The 26,026-nt window shown below is 43.3% G+C and overlaps 1 protein-coding gene across 1 annotated transcript in view; it reads left to right on the top strand.

Annotated features, from left to right (window-relative positions):
- FBXW8 (F-box and WD repeat domain containing 8) overlaps nucleotides 1-26,026 on the top strand; it is a gene marked incomplete at its 5' end in the record, with an annotated part of 113,557 nt that overhangs the window by 27,728 nt on the left and 59,803 nt on the right. Inside the window, 3 exons of the mRNA XM_081113357.1 lie at nucleotides 4,204-4,368; nucleotides 8,008-8,096; nucleotides 24,738-24,898. Of these exons, the coding sequence (XP_080969483.1) occupies nucleotides 4,204-4,368; nucleotides 8,008-8,096; nucleotides 24,738-24,898 (415 nt within the window). The remainder of the gene's footprint in view (nucleotides 1-4,203; nucleotides 4,369-8,007; nucleotides 8,097-24,737; nucleotides 24,899-26,026) is intronic.

Here is a 26,026-nt window from a genome sequence, read left to right as displayed (position 1 = left end):
AGTAAGACATGTGGACACTTCTTTAACTGCAATTTGTGTTTTAAAAGACTCTGAAGGCCCTGGCCAGTTTGGCTCAGTGGATAGAGTGTTGACCTGTGGATTGAAGGTTCCCAGGTTCGATTCTGGTCAAGGGCAAATGCCCAGGTTGTGGGCTCGATCCCCAAGGGTGTGTGTGCAGGAGGCAGCCGATCAATGATTCTCTTTCATCATTGATGTTTCTATCTTACTTCTCCCTCTACCTTCCTCTCTGAAATCAATAAAAATATATTTAAAAAATAAAAGACCGAAGAATGATAAACACCAAGTTGAGATTAAGATTGGAGGGAAGAGGATGTAGACACTGAGAGATGCACAGGAGTTTTAAACTTATTAGTAATATTTTATTTAAATGGGGTGGTGAGTCCATGGGTGTTTGTAATATTCTTTATACTTTTTTTGTTTGCCTTCAATATTTAATACAACAGACTCCAGAAGATTTGGTGGATCATTAGTTCCATAGCCAGGATGATGATAGCTACAAATGAAGTAGCAAATTTGATATAATCCTTTTGTTCATGGCACTTGACAGTCGATATGTGGGGTATAGTTGAGCCCTGAGTACCACATTTGAAGAGGGACACTGTAAGTAGATGCAGAAATATTCAGAAATATGGGTATGAGAACTAGTGGTATGATAATTATTTGGAGGAAACGGGTAGTATTTAGACCAAAGAAGAAAGACTAAGGGGAAATGCGTTGGGTGTCTTCAGCCATTTGAAGAACTGTCACGTGGAAGAGGGAATAGATTTATATTCTCAAAAGGGCAAAAATCAGGGCCATAGGTAGAATCTGTTTTCTTTTTAGTTAATCCTCAACTGAGTATTTTTTTTTCTATTGATTTTTAGAGAGAGTGGAAGAGAGGGGAAGAGACAGAGAACAGTGATGTGAGAGAAAACACATCAATTGGTTGCCTCCCACATGTACCCCAACCGGGGCCTGGGATCGAGCCTGCAACTGAAGTACATGCTCTTGACTGGAATCGAATCCGCAACCCTCCTTGGGCCAATGCTCTAACCACTGAGCAAAACAGCTAGGGTGGTGGAATCTGTTTTCTAACCATGGAAGGAAGTACTTCTTAATAGAGTTGCCTTGCAGTGAATCAGACTGATTGGGGAGGTCAGCTCTTCACCAAAAGCCTTCTGCTGGCCAGGGATGCTGTGAGGAGCCTTCCTGTGATGGGGTGGTGTGCCTAGTTGATCTCATAAGACTCCTGGTACTTTTTCAGCTTCTAAACCATTGAAGACTTGAGCCAGTGTGACACCTTCAGCATTTCAGTGTGACACCTTGGTTCAGAAAAATGACAGAAGCCTTGCACTTCTTTATGCTGCCTGATACTGTGAATTGCACGCAAAGTGTCCATGCCGTGACTTAGGTGATGTGACCATCACACCTAGAACTTGCATGCTCTCATCTACTGCAGAAACCTAAGTAAGGAAGCCAGAACTTTAATGTACCATCAGAGTGCTCTGTTGGTCAATATTGCTTTGACATACCTTTTGTTGCATAAGGTATTGTAATAATGATTCTTTTTAATGTAGTTTGCTCGTGATGGAAAATCAGAACTTTTGAGGCAAACAAGCTGAGTTCTTGGATTCTGATTAATTTTCACTTTGTAAGTTTTAGCTTCTGCTGCCATGGAGCAAGTAGAGACCCATTATAGATCTAATGAAAGTTCTTTAATAAAAATATAAGGAAGCTAATGGCTTCCTTATTTAAAATAATATTTGGAGCAGCATAGTTTCATAATAAGGTATTTGTGTGTGTCCTGTAGTGCTCTGTCATGATCTGTACTAGTGTACGGCATATGTAGAAAGAATTACATTTATAGAGTACTTTTCTGTGGGTTCTTTTATTGAGATACACAACGGTTCTCTTGGTGATGGCGTATGTTATTCACATTTTAAAGATGAGGAAATAAAGGCCCCTGGTCATAGAATTTAGTGTTGTAAAGGGCATTTTAGGGCCTGACACCCCCCACCCCCACCCCACTCTGCCGTTTCACAGTGGAGGAAAGAGGTGCAGGGAAGACTAATGTGACTTTCTCATTGCAGCAGAGCTAGTTAGTGAAAGACCTGGCACTAGAGTCTGGGTTTCCCCTCACAATTGTAACTAGTTTCCTATTACATCATGCTGCTTCTTGAATAATGGAGGCAGGCATCAAGACATGTTTCTGAAAAGGTTATCAAACATATATACATATACTAGCATATCCCTATCACTTTATGTCTCCTTGGGGAAGTTATTATGTAAAGGAACTTTGCCATGCTATGAATTTTTTTGGTGCAGTGCAGATTCATTCTGAATGTAAAGAACTCCCTTACTGGTTTTTAAATTTTTATAGTTTTAAAGAAAAATTTATGAGAACTTCATGTGGCTTATGTCTTTTATTCTAGTAGTATGATATATTACATTGATTTTTATATGTTAAACCAACCTTGCATGCTGGGGGAGATTGCATTTAGTCATGGCATATAATCCTTTTCATATATTGCTGGATTCAGTTTGCTAATATTTTTTGAAGATTTTTGTGTATATTCATAAGGAATATTGGTTTGTAGATTTCTTGTGATGTGTTTGTGTGGTTTTGGTATCAGGGTAATACTGGCCTCCTAGAATAAGTTGGAAACTGTTCCTTCTTCTGTTTTTTGGAAGAGTTTGTAAAAGACTGGTGTTAATTCTGCCGTAGGCAGCTGCAGTGTTCAACAGTTGTCCCTTATTGTTTTTGAAAAATGCCCTGGAGATAGGATAGAGCGCTCTGAGTCAGGTCAGAAAAAGACAGTCCTTCAGAATAGAGCTTTAAGCCAGCTGCCAGCCAGGTCAAATGGTGACAGTTCTCTGGGGTGGCACCTTTGAGGAGCTGTAAATCCATCTGGCCCTTCCAATGGCTGCAAGGCTGTTAGTTTTCACGGCTACCATGGAGCTGAAGGAGGAGGATGGGATTAGCGTAAAGTAAAACAAAACAGAAGTTACGCTTCTTACCAAGATTCAGCCACTTTTCTGAATAAATGCTCCTCAAAATGTTGCAAGCCTTCAGTTAATTTCTAGAGTAATGAAAAACTTGATTTTGACACTTTCTGGCAGCATTCTTCTTGCTTTTACGGAGGAGCAGATTTTTGGAGATCTTTATTCTGCAATTCCAAAAGTTAACTCCCTACCAGTTCTTCATTAAGGGAGGCCTCCTTGTGCAGTGCGGTGTGCCATGCACGGGCTGCATGCTCGCCTCATTCTGTCGTGTGTACTTTCTTGTCTGTGTATTTGATGTCTTGAAGTGGCCCTAAGGGAGTGTTAAGGAGCACAGGTTACTGTAAACCACTGGTCACAATTCTTACTCTACTAGAAGTGAGTCAGATGGACTGTAAGCAGAATGTCTAGCAGACCCAAGATCACGTTATCCACTGGATCCGTTTCTCGTCTTGCCAGCGGAGTTCATCTTTTGCAGTCTGCCCCACTTTGTACATTATCCGGTGGTGAAATAAATTCATCGTTCCCCTCAGTTGGGGTTGGAAGACAAAGAACTAATAGCTAAAACGGCCATTTCCTCTGGATACTGTTGGGATTTGAAATTCAGTCCAGACATAACATTAATTTCTCTATATCAGATCTTACAGTCCTGGTTAACAGCTTGAGTTTTCTGTTAAATATTTCTTAAGGTACACATTTAAAATCTAAGTTTTCACACATAACATAAATTTGAAATTCTCAGAGGAGCAGAAGGTTTAAGTTATGGATATTTATTTTATTACTGTTTACATTTCAGAGGCCATTGGTCTCTAGCTCTATAAGGCGGAAATACAAGTGCCTATTGGTAAAAAGTAAAGCGTTTCTGTTCTATAAAACTGTGTGGTTGTACATCTATTAACATGCTACAGCGTGTAGTTTTTGCCTTTCATGTATTTGTGTATTTTTCCTCTTATATAATACTTTAACCAAGTAGTCTAAAATGTGATATTAGATGACAATACAATTTTGAAATCTTGAAAGATAAAACTGGAAACATTTGCTTGTTGTTGTGTTTTTTTTCCCCCACCTCTGAGTGTTTTGTTAATGAGACATTTTATACTGCCATAAACCCAGGGCAATAATAAAGGTGTTGATTGATTTTTGGATGACAAGGGGCTTCTCTAATTGCAGGGTTTGACATTTGTGTCACTTCTGCTGCTTTAGGTGAGCAAGACGTGGAAGGTGATTGCAGAAGATGAAGTGCTCTGGTACCGGCTGTGCCAGCAGGAGGGGCACCTTCCCGAGAGCAGCATCTCCGATTATTCTTGCTGGAAGCTCATCTTCCAGGAGTGCCGAGCCAAGGAGCACATGTTAAGAAGCAACTGGAAGGTAGGCAGTGGCCAGTATTACCTGTAGAAGAATAGCTTACAAGGACTCGGGAATCCAAGCCTGGGATTAATCACCGAGTCATGCTAATTACAGCCTGAGGTTAACTGCCAAAAGCATAAGAGAGGATGATGGTGAACGCCTCTTCTGCTGTTGGTGACTTGTTGCCCATTTTGTTCACCACTAGAGTCTCTGCCCCTGTTTCCAGCCACACTATTTGGGAGCAGCCTGTTGTTTCCAGGACAGGAAGGGTGAGAGAGAGGCCAGGCACCTCCCTCGACGGGTAGGGTCTTGGGTGTAGTGCTCAGTGCAGCCCCCTTCACTTTCACCATCTCTCTGGAAGGACCAAGAAAGCAAAGGCGGCACCTGAATACAAAAGAGGAGCTATTTTCAGGAAATGTCAGAGGGAGATTATTAAACGACTCTAAGCACTGTCTTCTCTTCCCTCACATAACCTACTGGCTTACTTCCATCACATTTATCACTTCAAAATCTCTACAGAAATATTAGATCACAGCTAAGAATGTTCAGAGTGAAGCGTTTCTGAAGGAATAACTATCAAGAGTAGTGTTGCCTAAAGCTGCTAGAGGCACGACCAGACAGCAGTGTGGTGGTTGTCTCTTCGCACCTGGCTAGCTGGGTAGTCAGTCGTGTCGGGGGCACAGAACCATTCCCCTTCCTTTCCCTTAAAGGTCAACCCTAATGGACTCTGAGATTAACAAGCCTTTGCTCATTATGATGGTGACATATTGCCTGTGTGCAATCAGGTTATGCCAGTCACCTCATAACCTGATCAGTGACCGATGCTCTTGATCTGGGCAGCCTCCTCCAGTTTCTAGCCAAGTTAATAAGAGCAGTGTTTCTCGAAGTCAGGGTTTCTCCACGCAGCACTGGTGACACTGGGCTGGATAGTTCTTGTGGTGAGGGCTGTCCTGTCACTGTAGGATGTTGACCAGCACCTGTAGTCTCTACCTGGTAGATGCCAGTAGCATTTCTCTTTCTCTCCCAGCTGTGACAACCAAAAATGTCTTCCAATATCTTCAAATGTCCCCAGGAGGCAAAATTGCTCCTGGTTGAGAACCACCTTTCTAAGGGGAGTTAGCATAGCTAGCCTTTCTTAGGCCGTGAAGACAACCACTGCTAAATAAACCCATACTGGCCCACGGTTTGCTTCCTCACCAGGTAATAAATTCATGTGGAGGGACCCGTAGTCCTCTTGCCGGTGTGCCTGAGGAAGGTCTGTGAGGGACATGCGCCAGAGACAGAGCTGCTTAGACAGGCGGGGGGGTGGGGCGGGCAGGAAGTAGAGGGTCTGCCGCTGGTAGGAGGCGCTGTAATTGAATTTAAACTAAGGCCTTTCTGTCTGAGAAGAAGGGATACTTTTGAGATTTGTGAGTGTGAGAGCTGCAGACATTCAGTGTGCCTGGCTCCCACTCAGAGGTGTCAGCCCCTGAGAGAGAAGGTAGCAGCTACGTTCTTTGTTTTCTCTTTGTATTAGAAAAAGCAAGAGCGGAGGCAGGTACAGCTTCCCATTCAGGCCAGAGGTGGCAGAAGTGAAGATCTAAAGACCCACCTCATAGCATCTGACACTCAGTAACAGTGTCCAAGTGCCATGCAGCTTAACTGAGTGTCTACCTGTTGTTTTTCTCTTACGAGCACAAAGCCCTCTGTTTGCTAAGTGCTCAATAAATAGTTGTCGTTCGGATGAACTGGAGTCTTAACTGCAGGCAGCATGTGAGGGAGGCTTCTCTTTGGAGTGTCTTCGACCCATTTTTCTGACAATATTACCAATGAGGACTACACAAGTGAAATGTCAAATGATAAATATTAGCTGTAGTGATGGGATTCTCATTGTGATTCTAGAATGAAAGAAAGCCCGATCAAAACATGAAAAGCAGTGTTAGAGCAAGTTGCTTTACCTTTGTGTGCCTTTGTTTTCTTATCTCTAAGGGAGGCTCAGAGTAGCCCTGCTCAAAACGGGTGTGGGAGGAGGACTGTCTAATGATGTATCTAACGCTTCTGCAGAGCGTGGCTCACGTCCAGTGCTCAGTGAGCATTGGCTGGAGAAGCTCACAGGCCTTTGCATGAAGAGCCTGTGGTTTGGTGCTCTTCGTGGTTGACTTCAGGATGAGCAGGGGATTTGGTTTGGTATCTCCTAGGTCAGTGCCTGGGGAACCTGAGAACGGATCCCAAGGTTCTTAGATATTTCTACATAGTAACTGCATGAACTTACTTGGACGTGCAATTCAGCGCTATCATAGAAATGATTTGATAAGCTGGTTATGGTGGCTATAGTATTCCTTTTCCTGGTTTTGCAGTAACTCTTCTTACTCTGGCCTCTAGGATTTCTCTAAGACCAGAGTACCAGTGTGAGGTTGCAGCCCATGGGGTGGGGGCGCAGGGAGCCACATGGCAGACATTAGTAAATGCCCTAAGCACGCAGGTTTTGATTAGGCCCTCTCCTTTTCTTTCACTACCTCGTCCCTAAAAAGAGCTTTGCTATTCTTGTGATTTTGTTCATGGCCCTTGCACAGAGGAGACTCAGGTCCTTCCTTTCCATCCCCATGTGTCCACTATCAGGACAGCTCTACTTAAATGTGCTAGTCTTGTTGCTCAGCCTTGGACTTGGTCTTCAAGGGAGATCATCATGCAGATTATCTTATACAGTGCCTGGAATATAGCCACTTAAATGTTTTTAATGAAATGAATGTCATCAGCTGTCTCCTAATAATATGAGTAGTAATAAGAGTAGCTACCATTTATTGAACACTTGCTGTATGCTAACAACTGTGCTTAGCACTTATACACACTCTTTCTATCCTTGGTCCAGTCCAGCAAAGCTGAAGTTATGGTTACTTGGATGTTCTTGATTTCCTTTTGGCTTAATTATTCTACTCTTCCCAACATCGCACATGTAAATATTCCTTTAGATTCCCTTTTTTTAAATTTTTAAAATAATTATATTATGTCTATATTTGGATTGATAATGATTGCCATGGTACAAATAATTCAAGTCAGAAAGGGACATACAGTGAAAGATACATCTTTTTCTCGCCTCTCTTCACTGACTACCTGGTTCCTTCCTTAGGAGCAGCCAGTGTTATGGGTCTTAGGGTTTCCTTTAAATACTGTTCCCATGAACCTCTGACCTCTCAATCAGGAACAATGTCTTTCTTCCTTTTCCCCAAACTGATTTTTTCCCTTTGTGTATACTTTTTCATTTTATTTAGCAGGTTGTTTATAAGTGTTGTTAACAGGTAAAATAATCCTTAAATACTTTCTCTCCTCTGAATGGAACTTTTTTATACACTTTATATAATTTCTTGAGACTTGCCACATTCAGCCTTCTGTGGATTATAGTTATTTGTGCTCACATATTTCCTTCATATCCCCTTGAGGATGACGGGGCAACATCCCACACCCCCTCTAGTTCATTGTGTGTGTGTGTGTGTGTATGTGTATGAACTTGTAAATGCTAACAGCTTAATATACTGGCTGTCATCTTGGTCCTTTTGAATGTCCAGATAACTTTGAACACAGTACATGCTGTAAAAAGTCACTGGGGAGCGTAGGTGAAAGCGACATGTTTTGTCTCTGCTATCCACAGAATAACGTACCTTGCACCCCCTTTTCCTTATGCAGAATCGCAAGGGAGCCGTGAGTGAGCTGGAACACATTCCTGATGCTGTTTTATGTGATGTGCACTCTCACGACGGTGTTGTCATTGCTGGGTAAGCTAGGACAGTTTCTCACTTAACACTCTGTATCCTAAGGTCTTTTAGTTTTTCATGTACCCCTCCCCAGTGACATTGTCCTCCCTGGGGAGCACGTGCTTTCGTATAGATGGCCCATGTTGGGAGGACTCCATTCTCCGGGATTGGAGAACTCTGAAGTTAGAATGGTGCAGAACAGATCAGTCTCAGTATGTCTTTCCTAGCTTTAAAACCACTCTTGTGGCAGGTTATGTTAGATTTTCATTAAGGCCAACAGTTTGTATTTTATGAAGACATAAAAAAGTCAAGCAAGAATAATACGTGTTGGCACAAAGAGGTCCTGCTCTTGTGCTCTTGTTTTGAAGCTTTTATTACTGAGGAAGGGCTGTGGCCACACACAGTCTCCCTTCCCCACCACACAGTGCCTATTTGCTTTTTATTTGTCTCTGTGGCCAAGAAATTTAATTTTAGCTTCTGTAGATTCCTTTGGCTTCTGTTCTAAAAACCACTTTCATGAATTCTTCATATTTTACTACAGAGATGTGTTTATGTATTTCGTTAATGTATAATAAGAAGGTCAATTTTCTTTTTTGGATGAAGATATTTTGAACTAGATTCTCACACTGTATACTTAGTGCTATAGCAACCAGGACATTTAAACTTCTCAGTCTGGATTGGCTTAGGCGTGAGCCACCCAAGAGAGGCGCCTACCTGCCAGAAAACAAAAACAAATCTTGGCCTTGACAACTTAGTAATAGTCAAGTTTTTCTTTTAAGAAAAATCTCTCCTTAAGAAGCATTCCTTAAAGAGCAGCACTTGAATTGAAATTGCAGTCAGATTATTTTAATATTTTGTGGCATGCAATGCCTATGAAAAAGTCTTTTTGCTTTAAACAAGATATGCCTATGAGGAACCCTTATTTTCTTTTTTAGTTTTGTTTCATTTTATTTTAATTTTTTTGTAAGTGCAATTAAAAATTTTTTCCCCCATTACAGTTTACATTCTAGTAGCACTATAGAATTACTAGAGGCCCGGAGCATGAAATTCATGCACAGGTATGGTCCCTAGGCCTGGCTTGTGATCAGGGCCATCTTCCCTGGCTGCCCACAGTGGGACCCTCCCTCCACCCCAACCCCCGGTTCCCCGTTCGCCATCAGGTGATCGGAGCCTGCCGGCCAGGGAAAGGGACCAAGAGGTGGTCAGTGCGCCTCATAGTGACTGGTCTAGTGGTTGTTCTGGTTGTTCCGCCATTAGGGTCAATTTGCATATTACCCTTTTATTATATAAGATTATTTTAGAAAGCTTAATGGACCAGGAATCTAGACTTCATCCATCCAGTGCGGCTTTGGGCTTCTGCCCCCACTGCTCAAGTGTGGACCCAACAGCTCCTCATATAAAAGGTCCTTTCCTCCCACCAATTCTAGGTTCCATGTTAACTGTGAAAGGGACTTCTGTCATTCTAGCTTGAAGGGGTCTCCTAATGTCAGAGACCTTTGAGGACAGAATGTGGAGATTGGACTGAGAGAGTCATAAAAGAAATTAGAAATAAAGGAGACTTTAATCTCAAAAGCCAATTGTGACTTTCTTATCTGGACATGGACCTCACAAAGGCCGGCCGGTGCCAGTCCTTTTTTCCTGCCTCTGTGTTCCCTGGAGGCCCGCTCAACATTGCCGATTCTACAGCACAAAGCAAAGCGATGGCAGTTTGTGGATCGATAAGATGAAACTTGATCTGTGGGTCAGAGAGGCTCCTCACAGCTCCTCTTTCTAAGAGAACCTTACGTTTATGGCCTCGCATCAGATACTTCATATCTTGCTTGTGTGTAGAGCATCTTGTGTTTATCATTAAAATTTTATCTGGTGGTTACGATGCTTGTTTTCTGGGTCAGGTCTTGAATCCCTTTTCATTTGAGACAGCGGTGTTTGTGGTTACCTCATTCCCAATCAATGTTGTATTCACCAGGCTTTCTACAGTTATGTATCTCCAAGGAGCTTCTTAAAGAGACAGTGTCCACCTCATCATTTCTTTCTCTTCTGCTTATCTTGCTTATATTTTCCCCCTTCCTTTCCCTCTCTCTTTTTACACAAGTAAAATTTAGTTTGTATAGCTAGAGCTGAACTATGTAACATTTTTTCATGTAAGCCTACTAAGTATATTTCATCCAATTGATAGAGAGCAGAGACTCTTGGAAAGTCTCTTGCTTCTTTCCATCTTTTCAATCCTGTGTGTCAGTGTTCGTGGTGGGCAGTCACATTGTTCAGGCCTACACTAATTTTTATTATGTTAAACTTAGAGTTACCCAGTCTTGGTGGTTCTTTATTCTCTTTTCACACAGACCCAGGGTAACCTTCCGATGCTCATTCACTCATAAGCTCACCTGAGACACTCGGGTACCTATCAGGCAAACAGGACGTGGGCCCTGCTTACTTGAGGCTTGTTTTTCCAGCAGAGGAAACACATCATTCTCAAAGCTTGGGTCTTTCACATGCTGGTCCGTCAGTTTTTGCTGCCCTTACTCTCCATTGGATGATCATTTCTGTTACCCTTTCCTAATGTTACAGAATTTACCAGGCGACCGAAAACATGCAGGAGTACCTGGAGATACAGGAAAACCCATTTATTTTCAGATGTTTCACACATACTAGTACAGTGACTCAGGGGGTCAGTTCTCCAAATCCTGAGTAAACCAACATGGAGGAAGCTTTCTCTTTATCCCCTTTGGTTTCTTTGTCCCCCAAATAAGGATCAGACTTCCGGACCTTTCATGGGCTTTGCAAAAAGCCCCGTGTGTTGGGATGGGGGCCGTGAGACCACACCTAAAGGCCTGGCCTGGCGCCAGCACTGATAACCCCCTTTGGGGGTTGTGTATTGTTCATGGTTCATGGCCTCTGTAAATGGGAGTATTTAGGTAAACAGGTCCTGCAAGACCAGATAATTAAGGAAGGGGCAGTGACTAGACTATAAGCTAACAGGAATGTGCATTAGGGATACAGAGTCAGGCTGCTAGCCTCCCACCCCCACCTCCACCCCAAATGTCTTATTGTCCTCATCACTAATGTTCTAAGTCCTTTGAAATTTGTTTCCAACCCACCTTTCTCCTCATTACTCTCCTCAGTGTACCTTTGGATTTTTCTACATTGTTCTAATTAGTTACCTCTGACCACATCTTTTTAAAAATGGAAATGTAATTTACATATCATAAAATTCAATCTTTAAAATGGTATGTCAGTGATTTTGGTTTATTTACAAGGTTGTGCAACCATCCACCATTACCTATGATGAACATTTTCATCGCCCCCAAAAGAAACCCAGTCCCCATTCTTTAAAGCCCAATTCAAGTCTTGTCCCCGCCATAGATGTCCATAGCACTCTTGCCGGTGAACCCCTTCACTCCCACACCATCTCCCCTTCCCATCTCCCAGGGAAATGATGAGCTGCATCTGATAGGGCATCTAACCCTGTGGCCTCATGGTTTCCCCAAAACACTTTTGCTTTATATTGTTATTTTAACTTTACAGCCATGCATTTTCTTTCCAGTTAATAAGCATCTTTTAAAACTGGCGGTGGCATGTAATATTTCATTAATGTCCATATAGTACTTACACATCATTTTGTCTGAAGTTAGCATTAAAATTTAATATACAGGCTGTTTCTCCTCCACCTATATTCTACATTACGTAAGAAAACTGGAGAAATTCCTAATTTCTCTTGTCTGTTCTCAGATTCCTTAGTTTTTGCAACTTAGAATCATACGATTTTATTTATTATTTATTTAGTTATTTATTTTAAATATACTTTTATTGATTTCAGAAAGGAAGAGAGAGAAACATCAGTGATGAGAGAGAATCATTGATTGGCTGCCTCCAGCACGCCCCACACTGGGGATTGAGCCTGAAACCCAGGCATGTGTCCTCAACTGGAATTGAACCCGGGACCCTTTAGTCTGCAGGCTGATGCTCTCTCCACTGAGCCAAACTGGCTAGGGTGAATCATATGATTTTAAACCTGGAAGGCATGTTAGAGATTGTCTATTCCCAAACACTCATTTTGTGTGAGATAACTGGCCCAGAGAGGTCCAGTGAGCCAGGATTGGCACGCGTGCCCTGGACCACTGTGCTGTCCCTCTGCAGTGTCCACACGTAGAGCCTGCCGGGGCTGCCATCGCCAGCCCTCCCTTGTCATTCTGACTGCTTGTCTGTTAGAGTAGCATTTTTGTTTTTCTTTTGTGGCACGCATCTTTCTTTTCTGTTAAAAACAAAAGCTGCAATAAAGCCATGCTGTTTTTGTAAAACTGTTAGAAAGTGGAGAAGAAAGCCATCTAAATCTGTGCATGCTAACACAACTCTGGTTATGGTTTTTGATGTGTGTAGTTTATTTTTCAGTAGGTTTTTAAAATACATATTTTTACATAATATAATCATAGCCTACATTACACTTTGGCCTTCCCCCTCACTAAACTGATGTTTTTTTCATGTTATTGCATACATTTCATTACATTCTTTATTTGTTGCAGAAGCTCCTAGGATATAATTATATCCTAATTTTCTTACTCATTTCCCTAGTACTAGACAATTCATTTCATTTTGTTATCATACGGTGTGAATATTTTCTGTATAGAGGTTTTCAGATTTTTCCATTTTTAGTACTGTAAATCTTCTTATTTAAAAACTATAAAACACATGCTTATTATAGAAACTTTGAATTCCATAAAAGCGGGTAGACTAAAGAGTTAAAGTTCTGCCATTACCCTCCCCTAGTCTAATTGTTTTCCTAGGCTGGAGTCCCATAAGTGGAGTCGATAGATTTAGAAGAATGAATTCTAGGTTAAATTATTTTAAATTGCCTCATAACCCACAGCTTCTTTCTAATTTAACTTTTTGGGTTGACGTCTAAACCATCCCTCAAGCCTGCTCTCTGGAATGAACCTGCTTTCCATGAATACCATAAATATCAGAGTACACGCCCCTTGTTCTCTACCCACATCTTAGCCTCCTGCAGGCGGGCTTCCTTCCCAGCCCTCCCACTGAGCTACCCTCTCACATTCCCAGGGGGTTGCAAACCAATGGCCTTTTCTTGCCCCACCCCCTTCGGCCTCTTGGTACTGTTTGCTCTTGTTGACTGGACCCCTCTTAAAATGTGGAGCCCATGAATTGAGAATCTTTGTACCCTCAGGCCCTAACACCAGTCCTAGCACCCAGGAAACTTGAGGGGAAAGAAAACTCCTCATATGTCTGAGACCCTGCACTCTCTGAGCTTCCTCACTGCATCTCTGACCCGCCTGCCTCCTGCCCTGGCCTTCCTCTGGCCTTTCTCTGCGCCCATTTGGCCCTTTAGCACATTCCCAGAAACTGCCTGAGCCAATTGTTTTCTTTGTTGTTAGGTAAGTGAAGTTCCTTCAACCGTGACTAAGTCATTCAGACACTGCCTTTACTTCGATTTTCCAGCTAAAATTTCCTATTTCTTTAACTTGAGAAAACTTGGTGTTGCAAAGCCACCAATCTCTATACAATAAGCCACCTGTCTGTTTCTCTTGGGGTTCAGCCTCTGGCTGCACTTTCTCTGGGATCTGATATCACTCCTGAAATATCATGAGGTCCCGTGTGTGCTTCCCTTGTATTTACAAAAAGAGATGTTATCTAGAAAGTTTGTTGATAATAAGTGATCAGAAAGTGTGTTTTTTGTTTGTTTCTTTCTTTGTTTTATTTTTGTTTTTGGTGGTGATAGCTCTGAGAATTTTAGAATGTTTCTCAAATTATGTTTATCGCTGAGGAAAAAGGGTGAAGGAACGAGGCTATGAAAGCATCCCTGCGCTGTTCTGTGCTGCCCAGGCCACTCTTGCTTCCCAGGTGCACTGTGTGGAGGGAAGAGTGTTGAAAACAGATGATGTCATGAGTTCAAAGAGGTCACATTACAGAACCCGAGATGTAGGTCTAGGTATAATTTGCCAGAAGCATATTTCCTGTGCTGCCACCTAGTGAAGGAGAGCATCTCAGGTAAAACTTACAGGAGAAAGTCAGACCTGGGTCACTGGAGGCCTTGTGAGCTCTGCTCTGCTAACCATGAAGCTATTAGCCCATCAAAAGCTTTTATCAGAGGCCCAGGAGTGTGGTGGTGTTTTGCTAGAAACTCCCTCCTCACTGTTATTAAGATTCCTAAGTGTGAAGCCTGTCAGTTTGCATAAGAAAGCACCCTTTTCTGTTTACATTATAGGACCATTTCCCCCACTTTTGGTTTTTAAAATGTCAGGCACTCTCTTTGTATTGAGGTTTTTCTCAATACTCCTAAGTGGTTTTCCACTGATAGGATATGCCTTCTTAGGATATAGTCCCCACCTTTACTACAACAGTGACTCACTGGGTCCATGTTTTTCCTCTGCCTAGTGTGGGTGGAGGGAAAAATGTATCATTTAATGTTGCAAAAGATTAGCTCTCTCCTTTCCCTAAAAATACTCAGTTGTCCCATTTGCTCTCATGCCTTTTATCCATCTCCATTCCCTTCAATGCAAGCGTGCCACATCGCTCTCAAGCAGCCAAGTGACTTCTGACTGTCGTGGTTTTCATTTTTATTAGCTCTGTCTGTCCACACAACCTGGACATCAGATGTGAGAGGGTTTCCAGTCTTCCTAGATAGGAAGCAAGATTTTGAGCTAGTTTATATATGCACTGAATCTCTGGTTGGTTCAGTTTGCCTAGTGGCACTTGCAGTAGAATGTTAGCCTTATTCTTAGCTACTTTTTCCTCCAGTTATTCCAATAATTAAAAATGTGCCTTTGTATTGACCAGGTACCGTGCCAAAATATGGCTTTGATCAGAAATAGTGTATATTTGCCCTGAATTTTTAAAATATTTTCTATTCAGAAGCCAGAGACCTCAAGGGTGGTGTAGTCAATTCTCTACTAGTTTCATGTTGATATGGAATTTTTGGACTGGAACCTGGATTCTTTGTCTGCTGGAGTTGTAGAATGAATCCATGGACAGAGGGTAGTATAGCAAAGGTGGAGATTTATTGAAGAACAAATACAGACTCCCATGTGGGGAGAGGGAAAGAATCCCACAGAATGGCCTCCCACGTGGGAAGAGGGAAAAGGGTCCCACAGACTTTCTGTTTCCATCTACACTAATAAAAGAGAAAGATGCAAATTGTACCTTCGTGACACCCACCAGCCAATCAGGAGCGCGTGTGCAAATGAACCCAACAAAGCTGGTGGGTTCATTTGCATATGCAGGTGCTGAGCTGCTGGGGGCTGGGCGGGACGCTTGCTGATGACGCAGGCGTTCCGCACTGCCAGCCTCCCTGCACTGCCCCAGCCGCTCCAGGCCTCTGGGCAGCGTGGGAAGGCAGAAAGGTGGCTCCAGCCAGAGCGGAGGTGGTGCCGACAGCCAGGGGAAGGAAGGCCCATTCTTGTATGAATCTTCATGCATCGGGCCTCTAGTGGTTTATAAAGGCTGCAGTTCCTGTGTCCTGATATCCCCTTTTGAATTGGTTACTATAGTGATTCCTGAGGCCCTCCTCCCTCATAGTCATTCCATTCCTTCTGGGCTTTCTTCCTCCTCCTTTATTTTGTAAATATAGACCTTTTTTGGTTACTTCCAGTTCCCTTGTCTTAAGGAAATAAAGCTGCACCTGGCTTCCTTGTGTTATGGAGATGTACCTTCTCCCAGCCTGTAGCCCTGTGTTTTTCCATGGACCACAATTCTAAAAATTCCCCAAGCCTGCCTGTAGTCCCCTAAAGTTCCTGTTTCAATGTAAATGAATAAAAATGGATAATACCTGGGACTTCTTTGCAGCTCTTCAGATAACAGGTGTTTTTTAAATACAGACTGGTGATAAAAGTTGCATTAGGCAAATGTCACCCCATATTTATACTTACTAAGTCATACTTTTTCTTTAAAAAAACACACACACAAAACTCTCTCTTGTCAGTTTCCCTTTCAACCTCATTTTATATTGATTTTGTGCTGCAGCTTATTATGGCATTGGTCTGCTTCCCATAAGGAATTTGATCATTACCCGTTAGGGACCTCTTTTTAAAAATACTTTTAAATTTATTTATTTTCTGCTGTGAGGTATACATGCTCTTCTGGTAAATAAGTCTGAGGTAAGATATTGATAAGAGATGAGAGGACAGCATTGCATTTATTATGTCCTTAATGAAGGAGCTCCAGAATGTCCTTAATAAATACTGGTGAACTCATGACTGCATTTATCCATCTCTGGTTCTCCAAGGAATAATGGGAAGGGCCACAGCTACAATAACTCCGCATAATCATCATTGACTCTGGCTCTATTGATTGTGATTAACCAAGATGTATGGAAAACAGTTTTAAGTGTGTAGTGCATGTATCTCGTAAGGTCCATTAAGATGTTCATTATTTTTCAATTGATGCGTCTTAAGCTGCACTTGATGTTTGTAGGAGTGCATTTCCACAAAAAGACTGCACTGTGGGACTGAGTTCATTTTGTTAATTGCATAATACAACACAGTCATGTTTCATAGAAAACAGTAAATACTCTTGATTTCATTGATTTGTAATCTTTGGTATTGCTAACGAAAGGATGGAGTATGCGAGTAGTTCTTAAAACCTCCACACATTAAGGGAATAAATGTTTCTTGCCATGTGGGTGCTGTACTTTTAGGGGCCTCTGCCTAATTGCTCTGTAGGCTTTAAATCACTTCATCGTGTAAGTTTTAAGTCAGGAGCTTCATTCAACATTTACAAGCACAGATGAATGCTGCAGACACATCTCTTGCTTGTGGCAAGGATATCTCCCTTGCTCACAGCCTGACCCAGGGATATAGACAGCATGGGGGATGGTAGAGTAGGGGACGATCAGGGCACTGAAACGCGCTGGGAGAGGCACCTACAGGCTCGGAGTCAGCTGGGTTTCTCCTGGGAAGTGACTTCTCAGCTGAGTCTGGAAGGATGGTTAGGAGTTGGCCAGGGAGAATTTAGTATGGGGCAGAGATGCAAATAACTTGTAGGTATGCTGCCACTCCTCACTCCCAAACCGACACTGAGCATTGATAAGCCTTTATAGCATTTATTGATCTGGTGAGTTGGATGGAATACAGCTCAGAATCCTTCTCAACACAGGGCAGTAGGCAACCACTACTAATTTATTGAATTTGACACACAAATGAAACCATTTGCTGTTCCTGGTCTGAGGCCTCACTCATAACAAGGCTCCTTTAGGCTGCTTTGAGTACCTGGTCAGAATAGAATCATGACTTTTTTGGGGGGTGGGGAGCTGCATGAGTATGGCCCTATAGAGGGTGAAGTTTTACCATCCACTACATATGTCCTCCCACATCACCTGTGAAGCAGGTGTGGGAGGCACCATTGCATCTGCCCAGCCACACTCCTTGCCAGCATCCTGAGCTTTTGTGTTATTGCTGTTGGCTTCTTGCCTTCCAGTTGAGATACAGTGGTAGAATTGATGAGTTAGGGTCAGGGGCTGTGTCCTGCAAGCCTGAGTCACAATATTGAAAACAATAAATTCCTTATATTGCACTTAAATGGGGATGGTTCTTAAAAGCTGTATTAGTTTAAAGACACTTCATCGCAGGAGATGGAGTGGCTTGTTGGCTAAGCAGCAGATTGAAAAAAGCCCAAGAACCTGTTTTGATCCCAGCTGTGCCACTAAAATGTTTCTGTGACCTTGGGTAAGTCACTTAACCCCATTTCCAGCTTCCTTAAATCAAAACAACCCCCCAGGTTATTATGAAGAGCTTTGACAAACATTGTTTTTCGCAAAGAAGACCTGACACCTGCAAGCAAAATGAAACCATGCCCCGCCTCTCTCACCCTGCTGGACAATTATATGAAAAGAAAGGTTAAAGGTCGTTTTTAGCTGTATGTCTTCCCTCTTTTTCTTCCGGTCTTTTAGTCCAAATCAGTAGTCTGTTTATTGGAGACTTACAAGTTAATGAAAGCTCTTTGGTGATAAATCATTTTAAATTGGCAATTGCTCTGGCGTGCTGAGCTTGAGAGAGGCTCTATTCCCATTCTTTCAACAAAAAATCAGCTGTGGTCTGTGACCCATTTATTTGGAGGTAAACTCAGCCTTGCCAAGCATAAAAAAAGAGGGCGAAGGCATACAGTTTCACTGGCCCGTGCCATGGGCTGGGACATCCTTACTGCTTTGGAAAAGGCTGCTTCTTCATTGTTTCTTTAGTGCTCTTCCATTAGTTGCAGTTGTACTTTGCATGGGCACTAATTAGAGAGCCATCAACATTGGGGTCCAAAGGCTTACTGACAATGCAGCTGTCATAGTGGTGTCTGAATTGGTTGAGTGTAATTGCCATTAGGCAGCAATAAAGACATCTGGAGCTCTGGAGAAAAATCAGCCCTTTTCCCTACCTTGCTTGGATGTCGGTTCTTGCTTCTCCTGGCCAATGTGCTAAGTGCTTGTAGATCACATTTAGGGTCGGGTCCAGGTCCCTCTGCCCCTACCGATGTTTCACCCTGGTAAAAACATGTTTCTTTAGCATTGAGTCCCATTGCCACTGCTGTGCTTGCTTTAATCCGTGTTAGATTTTAGAACCTGCAATGGAGTCATCACGCTATTTATTCCCTGCTCCTATCGTGAAAGAGACGTAAAGTCTCTTACATTTTGCTTCCTGAGTCATTTTGTAGCAAAACATTTGTGTTATTATCATACTCGTTAGCCATGAAGAATGGAATTAATTTCAGTGGCTATCTATGGACAACTTCATGTTTACTGAAATAATTTAGCTTATCTTGTGTTTTATAATTATTTTAATCAGTTTAGAAACACATGCAAGAATTCTAATGCATATTGATGTGTGCATTTTGGGTGTTTCATTAATCAATAGCACTGGAAGGTGGGCAGCAGATATGGAAGGAGGTGCCACTCAAACCATTTGAACTCAAATGTGGATGTCCCCTTTCAACCATTTGCTTATTGTTAGCTGTGTGTAAGGCACTGTGATGGAGGCTGTGGCATTGAGATATGGCCTTCATGAGGACTTTACAGTGAGGAGACATGGAACGTACCAATGAATGCCGTTTCTTCAGATATGGGGCATGGTAGTTGAGCCAGAGAAGGCTTCATGGAGGAGTAGAGCCTTTGCTAGACCTTGAGGAGTTGGGGGACTTGGGGTAGGTTAGAGGTTCTCAATCCTGGCTGCACATTGGAAATATTGATGCCTGGTTCCACCTCCAGAGAGTCAGTTTTCAAAAAAAATATTTTTATTGATTTCAGAGGGTAGGGAGAGGGAAAGAGAGATAGAAACATCAGTGATAAGAGAGAATCAGGAGAAACTAAGATGGCAGCATAGATAAACACCGGGAAATAGTCGCCTCCCACAACAATTGAATAATATCCCAAAGGACGGAGCAAACATCGTCCAGAACAACAGGAAGGCTGGCTGAGTGTAATTTCTACAACTAGAAGAAAAGAAAAGCACGCTGAGAGCCAGAGGAGCTGCGGAGGCTGAGTGCAGAGGTACGGCAGCGGCTCGCGCGCGCGGAAAGGGGGTGGCACCTGAGGACGCGGCTGTCTTTTTGAATTACAAGCTCCCGACTGCTCTGAACTCCGGTTCCGGGAAGTCTCTGGGGACCCAGGACTCATACGGGGAGAGGCTGCTCTGTCAGGCGGCAGCGGGCGAACTTGAGGGCGGATTTCCCTCAGAGGTGCTTGCAGCCGTTACCGGGACACTGAGACACGCGACTCCGGGCGCGGAGAATCAGCCATAGCTTCTTTCTCCGCCCTTTTGACTCCCTGAGACCCCGCCCCACCCATGTGCATGTGAATGTACCTAACTACAGCCCAGCCAAGCAGACCCGGAACTTCCAAGAGAAGGCCCAAGGCCCCGCAGCTGCTTGCATTGCTTCACAGCTGAGCCTCTTCATGGCTCCGGCTGTGTGGCCTCAGGCAGGGGCTGAATTAGCACCTTCTTAGATCCAGGAGCCACTGTACCCAGTGGTCAGAGGGGGACCATTCTCCCACGTCAGACACAGCTGCTTCCCACAGCCAATTGGCCTGGAGGTCACTTCCTCCCAGTGATCCTAAAACAACCAAGGCACCAAGAGTGCACCAAGAGTGTCCACCCCAGGTAACTGGGGAGGCTGAGCCACTGGGCCCTATAGGACACCTGGTGCGCAGGGCCACTCTATCAACACAGGGAAGCAGCCAAAATGCGGAGACAAAGAAACAGGTCACAATTGGCAGAAACGGAGGAGGGCAGATGACTGGATATAGAGTTCAAGGCCACGTTTATAAGGTTTGTCAAGAATTTTATGGAAACCGCCGATAAATTTAATGAATCCCTCAAGGAGTATAGTGAGACCATGGAGGACATGAAAAAGGACCAACTAGAAATTAAGCATACACTGACTGAAATAAAGAATAATTTACAGAGATCCAACAGCAGACAAGAGGATCCCAAGAATCAAGTCAAAGATTTGAAATACAAAGAAAAAAAATACCCAACCGAAAAAGAAAAAAGAAAAGAGATTAAAAAAATATGAAGATAGTGTAAGGAACCTCTGGGACAACTTCAAGCGTACCAACATCAGAATTATAGGGGTACCAGAAGGAGAGAGAGGGCAAGATATTGAAAACCTTTTTGAAGAAATAATGACAGAAAACTTCCCCCACCTGGTGAAAGAAATGGACTTACAAGTCCAGGAAGCGCAGAGAACCCCAAACAAAAGGAATCCAAAGAGGACCACACCAAGACACATCATAATTAAAATGCCAAGAGCAAAAGATAAAGAGAGAATCTTAAAAGCAGCAAGAGAAAGACAGTCAGTTACCTACAAGGGAGTACCCATCCGACTGTCAGCTGATTTCTCAACAGAAACCATGCAGGCCAGAAGAGAGTGGCAAGAAATATTCAAAGAGATGAATAGCAAGAACCTGCAACCAAGATTACTTTATCCAGCAAAGCTATCATTCAGAATGGAAGGTCAGATAAAGAGCTTCACGGATAAGAAAAAGCTAAAGGAGTTCATCACCACCAAACCAGCATTATATGAAATGCTGAAAGGTATTCTTTAAGAAGAGGAAGAAGAAAAAGGAACTCTTACCATTTGCCACAGCATGGATGGAACTGGAGAGCGGATAAATACAAGATCTCACTTATTTGTGGAATATAATGAACAACATAAACTGATGAACAAGGACTGATCCAGAGATGGAGAGGCTTTGATTGGACTGTCGGGCCTTGGAGGGAAGGTAGGGGAGGGTGGGGGCAAGGGGGAAGGATCAACCAAAGGACTTATATGCAAGCATATAGACCTAACCAATGGACACGGACAACGGGGGGGTGAGGGGATGAGCGGGGGGGGGGGGGAGGTAGAGGGTACACATATGTAATATCTTAATCAATAAAAAAATATAAAAAATAAAAGAGAGAGAGAATCATCGGCTGCCTCCTGCACACCCCACACTGGGGATGGAGTCCACAACCCGGGCCTGTGCTTTGACTGGGAATTGAAGCATGACCTCCTGGTTCATAGGTTGACCCTCAACCACTGAGCCACATTGGCTGGGCCAGAGAGTCCATTTTAATTGGTCTGAGGCGTGCTTGGGTATTGGGAGTCTTAAAAGCATTCCAGGTTATTCTATAATGTGCAGTCAAGGTTGAGACCCACTGGGCTGAGTCAGGAGGAGGGAAGGCTGTGAGCCGAGGTTCAGAGGCAAGAGTGTTTGGAAGCCAATGAATGGAGGCTGGCTCATGCTAAGGAAGGGTAGGAAATGAGGCTGGGAAGAGGAGTGGGCGCTAGGTTGTGGAGTGTTCTTAGTGCTAGGCTAGTAATTACAGCTTCATTCCATTAGGTGTTAAGACTACGTATTTACAGAGGACTTCCTGGGTGTCCACTGCTCTTCCAGTCTGACAGTTCCAGTCACTGATCCACAGCTGTGAGCAGGACCCAGCCCCTGACTTCAGAAGCTTGTAGGTTTGTAGGGGAGACAAACAGTCAGATAGTCACACACACACAGTTGCCATGAGAGTAAGTCTAGGCTGTGTAGATCATAGGGCACATGGTCTAGGAGGGTTAAGGAGAAATGCAGGATGATTCATGGAGTCAAGTATTTTTGAGGACTTGGCTTGTGCAGGGTTGACTGGAGGTGGGAGAAGCTTAGCTGTAGGGGGGCTGCCATGGTACAGTTGTGAGGGCTCGAGGGATGTAGATAGAGTGGCATTCCTAGGAATGAGAAGAAAGGGTGTAGCGATTTGAACGTATATTGCAATGTGGGTAGTGGGCAAAAAAAAAAAAATCACCAGCAAAAATAAGGAATTCAGCAAGGGGCTACTTTGGTGGTGACTAAAACTTTTGAGGACTGCACGCATTTAACTTCAACTTGTGGAGTTGCAGCGTGAGTGGGACAACTTCATGGAAGAGAAGACTCGCCGGGATATTAGATGTTCACGGAGTGCTCTTCTCCGTGGCATCTCTGCCCTCCCTCTCTCCTCTTCCCTAGGTAATGAGAGAGCAACACGTTGCATCTCACAGGTCACTGTTGTGGGATTCAGCAGTTTTCTAAGTTTCGTTTGGTTGTTGTTGTTTTACCTGGGACCTCATCATATAAAGGACTGGGGGTGGGGTGGAGCTCAGCCACTAAAGTCCTCTCCTCTGTACTGTGGCACCCCAAAGGACCACATGAAGACCACTGGTGTGGTTCTATGTACAGGTTAAAAAACAGAATGAGACTAATGGAGTAGAAATACATTTTCCTAGTTTATGCACTTCTTTTTCTCCAAGTTTTTTAATTCTCTGATTTCTAAATTCCCTTTCTTCACTCAGCTTCTCTGAATTTCTGAAAGATGTTGTCATCCTTCTCACCTTTCTTTTCCTTTCACTTCAAAATTAACCCTAAGAATCTACTCACACAGTCTAGAATTCCAAACATGTCATCTCTGTTTAATGTCTCTCGCTAATAAGGAAGTAGCCTTACTCCGGGGATTGCCTGAGTCATTTTCGGAGAGTCAGGGTGAGCCTGGAAGCTTCGGTGCAGTGGGGTGTGTGTTCTTGTGTGGGGTTCCTCCTTATGGAGGGTCATCTGGAACACTGCCCGGAGGGCCCAGGAGCCAGCAGCCGTGCTTCGGCCGCGGTGCTATCAATATCCACCCTTGCTTGTGCCTCACCAGGCTAATGACACCGTGGAGTGAGTGTTTCTGTTTACTGAGGATGAGTGGTCAAACAGGCCCATCAGTCCAGTGTTAGAAAGCACGTGCCTCTTATCTGGCTCTCTCACGCACACTCTCCAGATGCTGTCTGCCAGGAGAGGACCCTCCAGCCTAGAGAATCTGCGACAGAATGACCTTTGAATTACACAATCTTTGTATTTACTGCCAATTATTAATTTGAGAGGAAGACTACTTATTGCATTTAGTAAATGAAGCACTCCTGAATTAAGAGTATTCTTAGTTTCCTTATTAAGAAATCTCACATGAGAAATTGATCTGTAACTACTTTGTAATGAATCATACCATAGATTGCAGTAATTAAATAAACCTCAGAGGCTATTGTGTTCGACTCCACATTTTTAACGTGGATCAAAGAAACCCTGAAAGGTCCAGCTGGTGTGGCTCAAGTGGTTGAGTGTCAACCTATGAACCAGGAGGTCATGGTTTGATTCCCGATCAGAGCACATGCCCGGGGTTGTGGGCTCAGACCCCAGTGTGGAGCGTGCAGGAGACAGCCAATCGATGATTCTTTCTCATCATTGATGTTTCTATCTTCCTCTCCTTTCCTCTCTGAAATCAATAAAAATATATTAAAAGAAACCCCAAAAGAACAATGGCTTGGAAACCCCCTAAATTGTCTGCCTGTGTTTGTGTGGGTACATATGGACTCTTATAACATCTCTGATATGCTTCCCTGCAGTTGCTTTACGTGTTGAATGGTGCCCTCTGAAGCAGATGTAGGGAACTTAGCATAAATACCCAGTGGCAGGCAGTGCACCACCTCGTCATCTGGCCAGGCCCTTTTCCTAGTGGCCTCGTGTCTGAGCAGTTCTGGCCCTGCTGTGGCTTTGATGGAAAGCTTCATTTGTTGGAGTGGCAGTAGTAATAGCAGAGAGTGAGGGCTCCTATTTTCTAAGTGGGCAAAACTGGGAGTGTCATGCATTTCAGCAAGAGCTTTTCATGAGAAGGCAGCATTGTCTGGCTGCTAAAGGCAAGATTTAATTGTTTCAGCAAATCAATTAGTCTTTAGGGACTTTAATCAGTCAAATCTGATGCATGGATGAGGTATTAGAAAGCTTGTGCCTGGAAGACCATTAGTCTTTAGTTTTTCTCTTGCTCTCTGCCTGTCTTTCTTGTGTGTTCATGTATGTAAATACTGTGGCTTCTACAAATTTATGCTAGTGATCTCTTTACTGGAAGGACTTAAGGTTATAATAGTGTGAAAGGAAAAAAAAGATCTCGATACCCACTTTTTTATGGTCTAGTGTTCTCTTGAAGTTGTCAGCATTGTGCTCTGAGAATGTGAAAGGTGTTCACAGCCTTTTTGTTATGCAGGATGACAGTTTTTCCTGTTGGAGTCACTCATCTGAACAGTGTTGCAGGGGTGGTTCCACTCCAACCAAATCTTCCTCCTGTGTTGTTTTAGGCTCTCCCCATTTTCTCACTATGGCCCTGCTCTCTGTCTCCACTTGGAACCAACGAGGTCCTTCTTTTCCAGATACACATCAGGGGACGTGAGGGTGTGGGACACCCGCACCTGGGACTACGTAGCCCCCTTCCTGGACTCCGAGTATGAGGAGGAGGACGAGCCTGGAATGCAGCCATATGTCTCCTTTGTGAGGATAAACAGCTCGCTGGCGGTAGCGGCTTATGAGGATGGTAAGTAACCACAACCCACCTCCCTATTAAGGAAAAAAAAGCTTTACAGAAATTAAGCAGCTGTGACTGGCTCCCCCATGTCGTGGGCACACACATGTTCACACACATACGCTCACACTTGCCTTTATGTGAAGAAGTTGGCCAGTAACCCTCAGTGCATTAGTAGGCTTTGGAGCGCAGCACCCGTGATGCTGGTGCTTCTTTCCTACTGGAGCTGTCGGGCTGGTGTGAGAGTCAGGCGCGGGGCTGGCCAAGCCATCTTAACAAAGAACTTGGTGTAAAATATTAAATATACTTGGCCTACTTTTCCTTTAGTCTCTGCCTAGTTCAGAGGGAACAGTGAAAAGGGTAGACATAGATCATCTCTTGACAAATATGGAAATAGAAAAATAAAAGTCAGTGCCTACCTTTCCTGGCACTTAACGATTTATGGTAATATGTTGTCTCGCTGGGACTGATTTTTGCACATGAGCAACTGTGGATTTCAGAAGTAGGTGAGAATAGCCTAATACAGGAACACTTGACAGTTTATAGCTAATAGAATAATAGTTGCAATGGCCGTGGAAATCTTATACTCCTACCTCATGCTCCTGACTTCCGCTGTTGTGTAAAGTTTGAATTTCCGGAAACTATGTTTCCCTACTTGCCTGAAAGCTAGACCACAGATAGTTGAGAATATTCATGTTCATGTCATGGCCCCATTGCAGATCTTCAGAGTCAGTGTTATCGGTTGGCTCAGAGGGCAACCACTATGGTAAAGTAAGTGATGGGGAATTTCATATCCATGTGCCATTGAAAAAATAAATAAAAATTAGGGCTGACATCGTGAAAGTATTTTCATTTTATTATTTTAACAGCATGAATGCTGTTCTTTTGGCTTGACATCAGTGGACCCATTGATGGTCTTTTTTTCAGCCTCTAGATATTCAGCTAAGCTGGGTATCTTTTGGTATGTAATATTTTTTTTGTCTGTTTATTGAGATCCTGGATAGATAACATGCGCAGCTTGAGTGTTTGCTACTTTCCAAATTATCAATGAAATGTTGTAGTACTTTTAAGTTAGAATCATACAGATTTAGAAGTATCCAGTAGCCTCCTCTGCCACACACACGTGTGCACCCATACTCA

The sequence above is a fragment of the Myotis nattereri genome, assembly GCF_964212035.1.
Source record: "Myotis nattereri genome assembly, chromosome: 19".
Taxonomy (NCBI): domain Eukaryota; kingdom Metazoa; phylum Chordata; class Mammalia; order Chiroptera; family Vespertilionidae; genus Myotis; species Myotis nattereri.
This window is presented reverse-complemented; position numbering and strand designations above follow the sequence as displayed.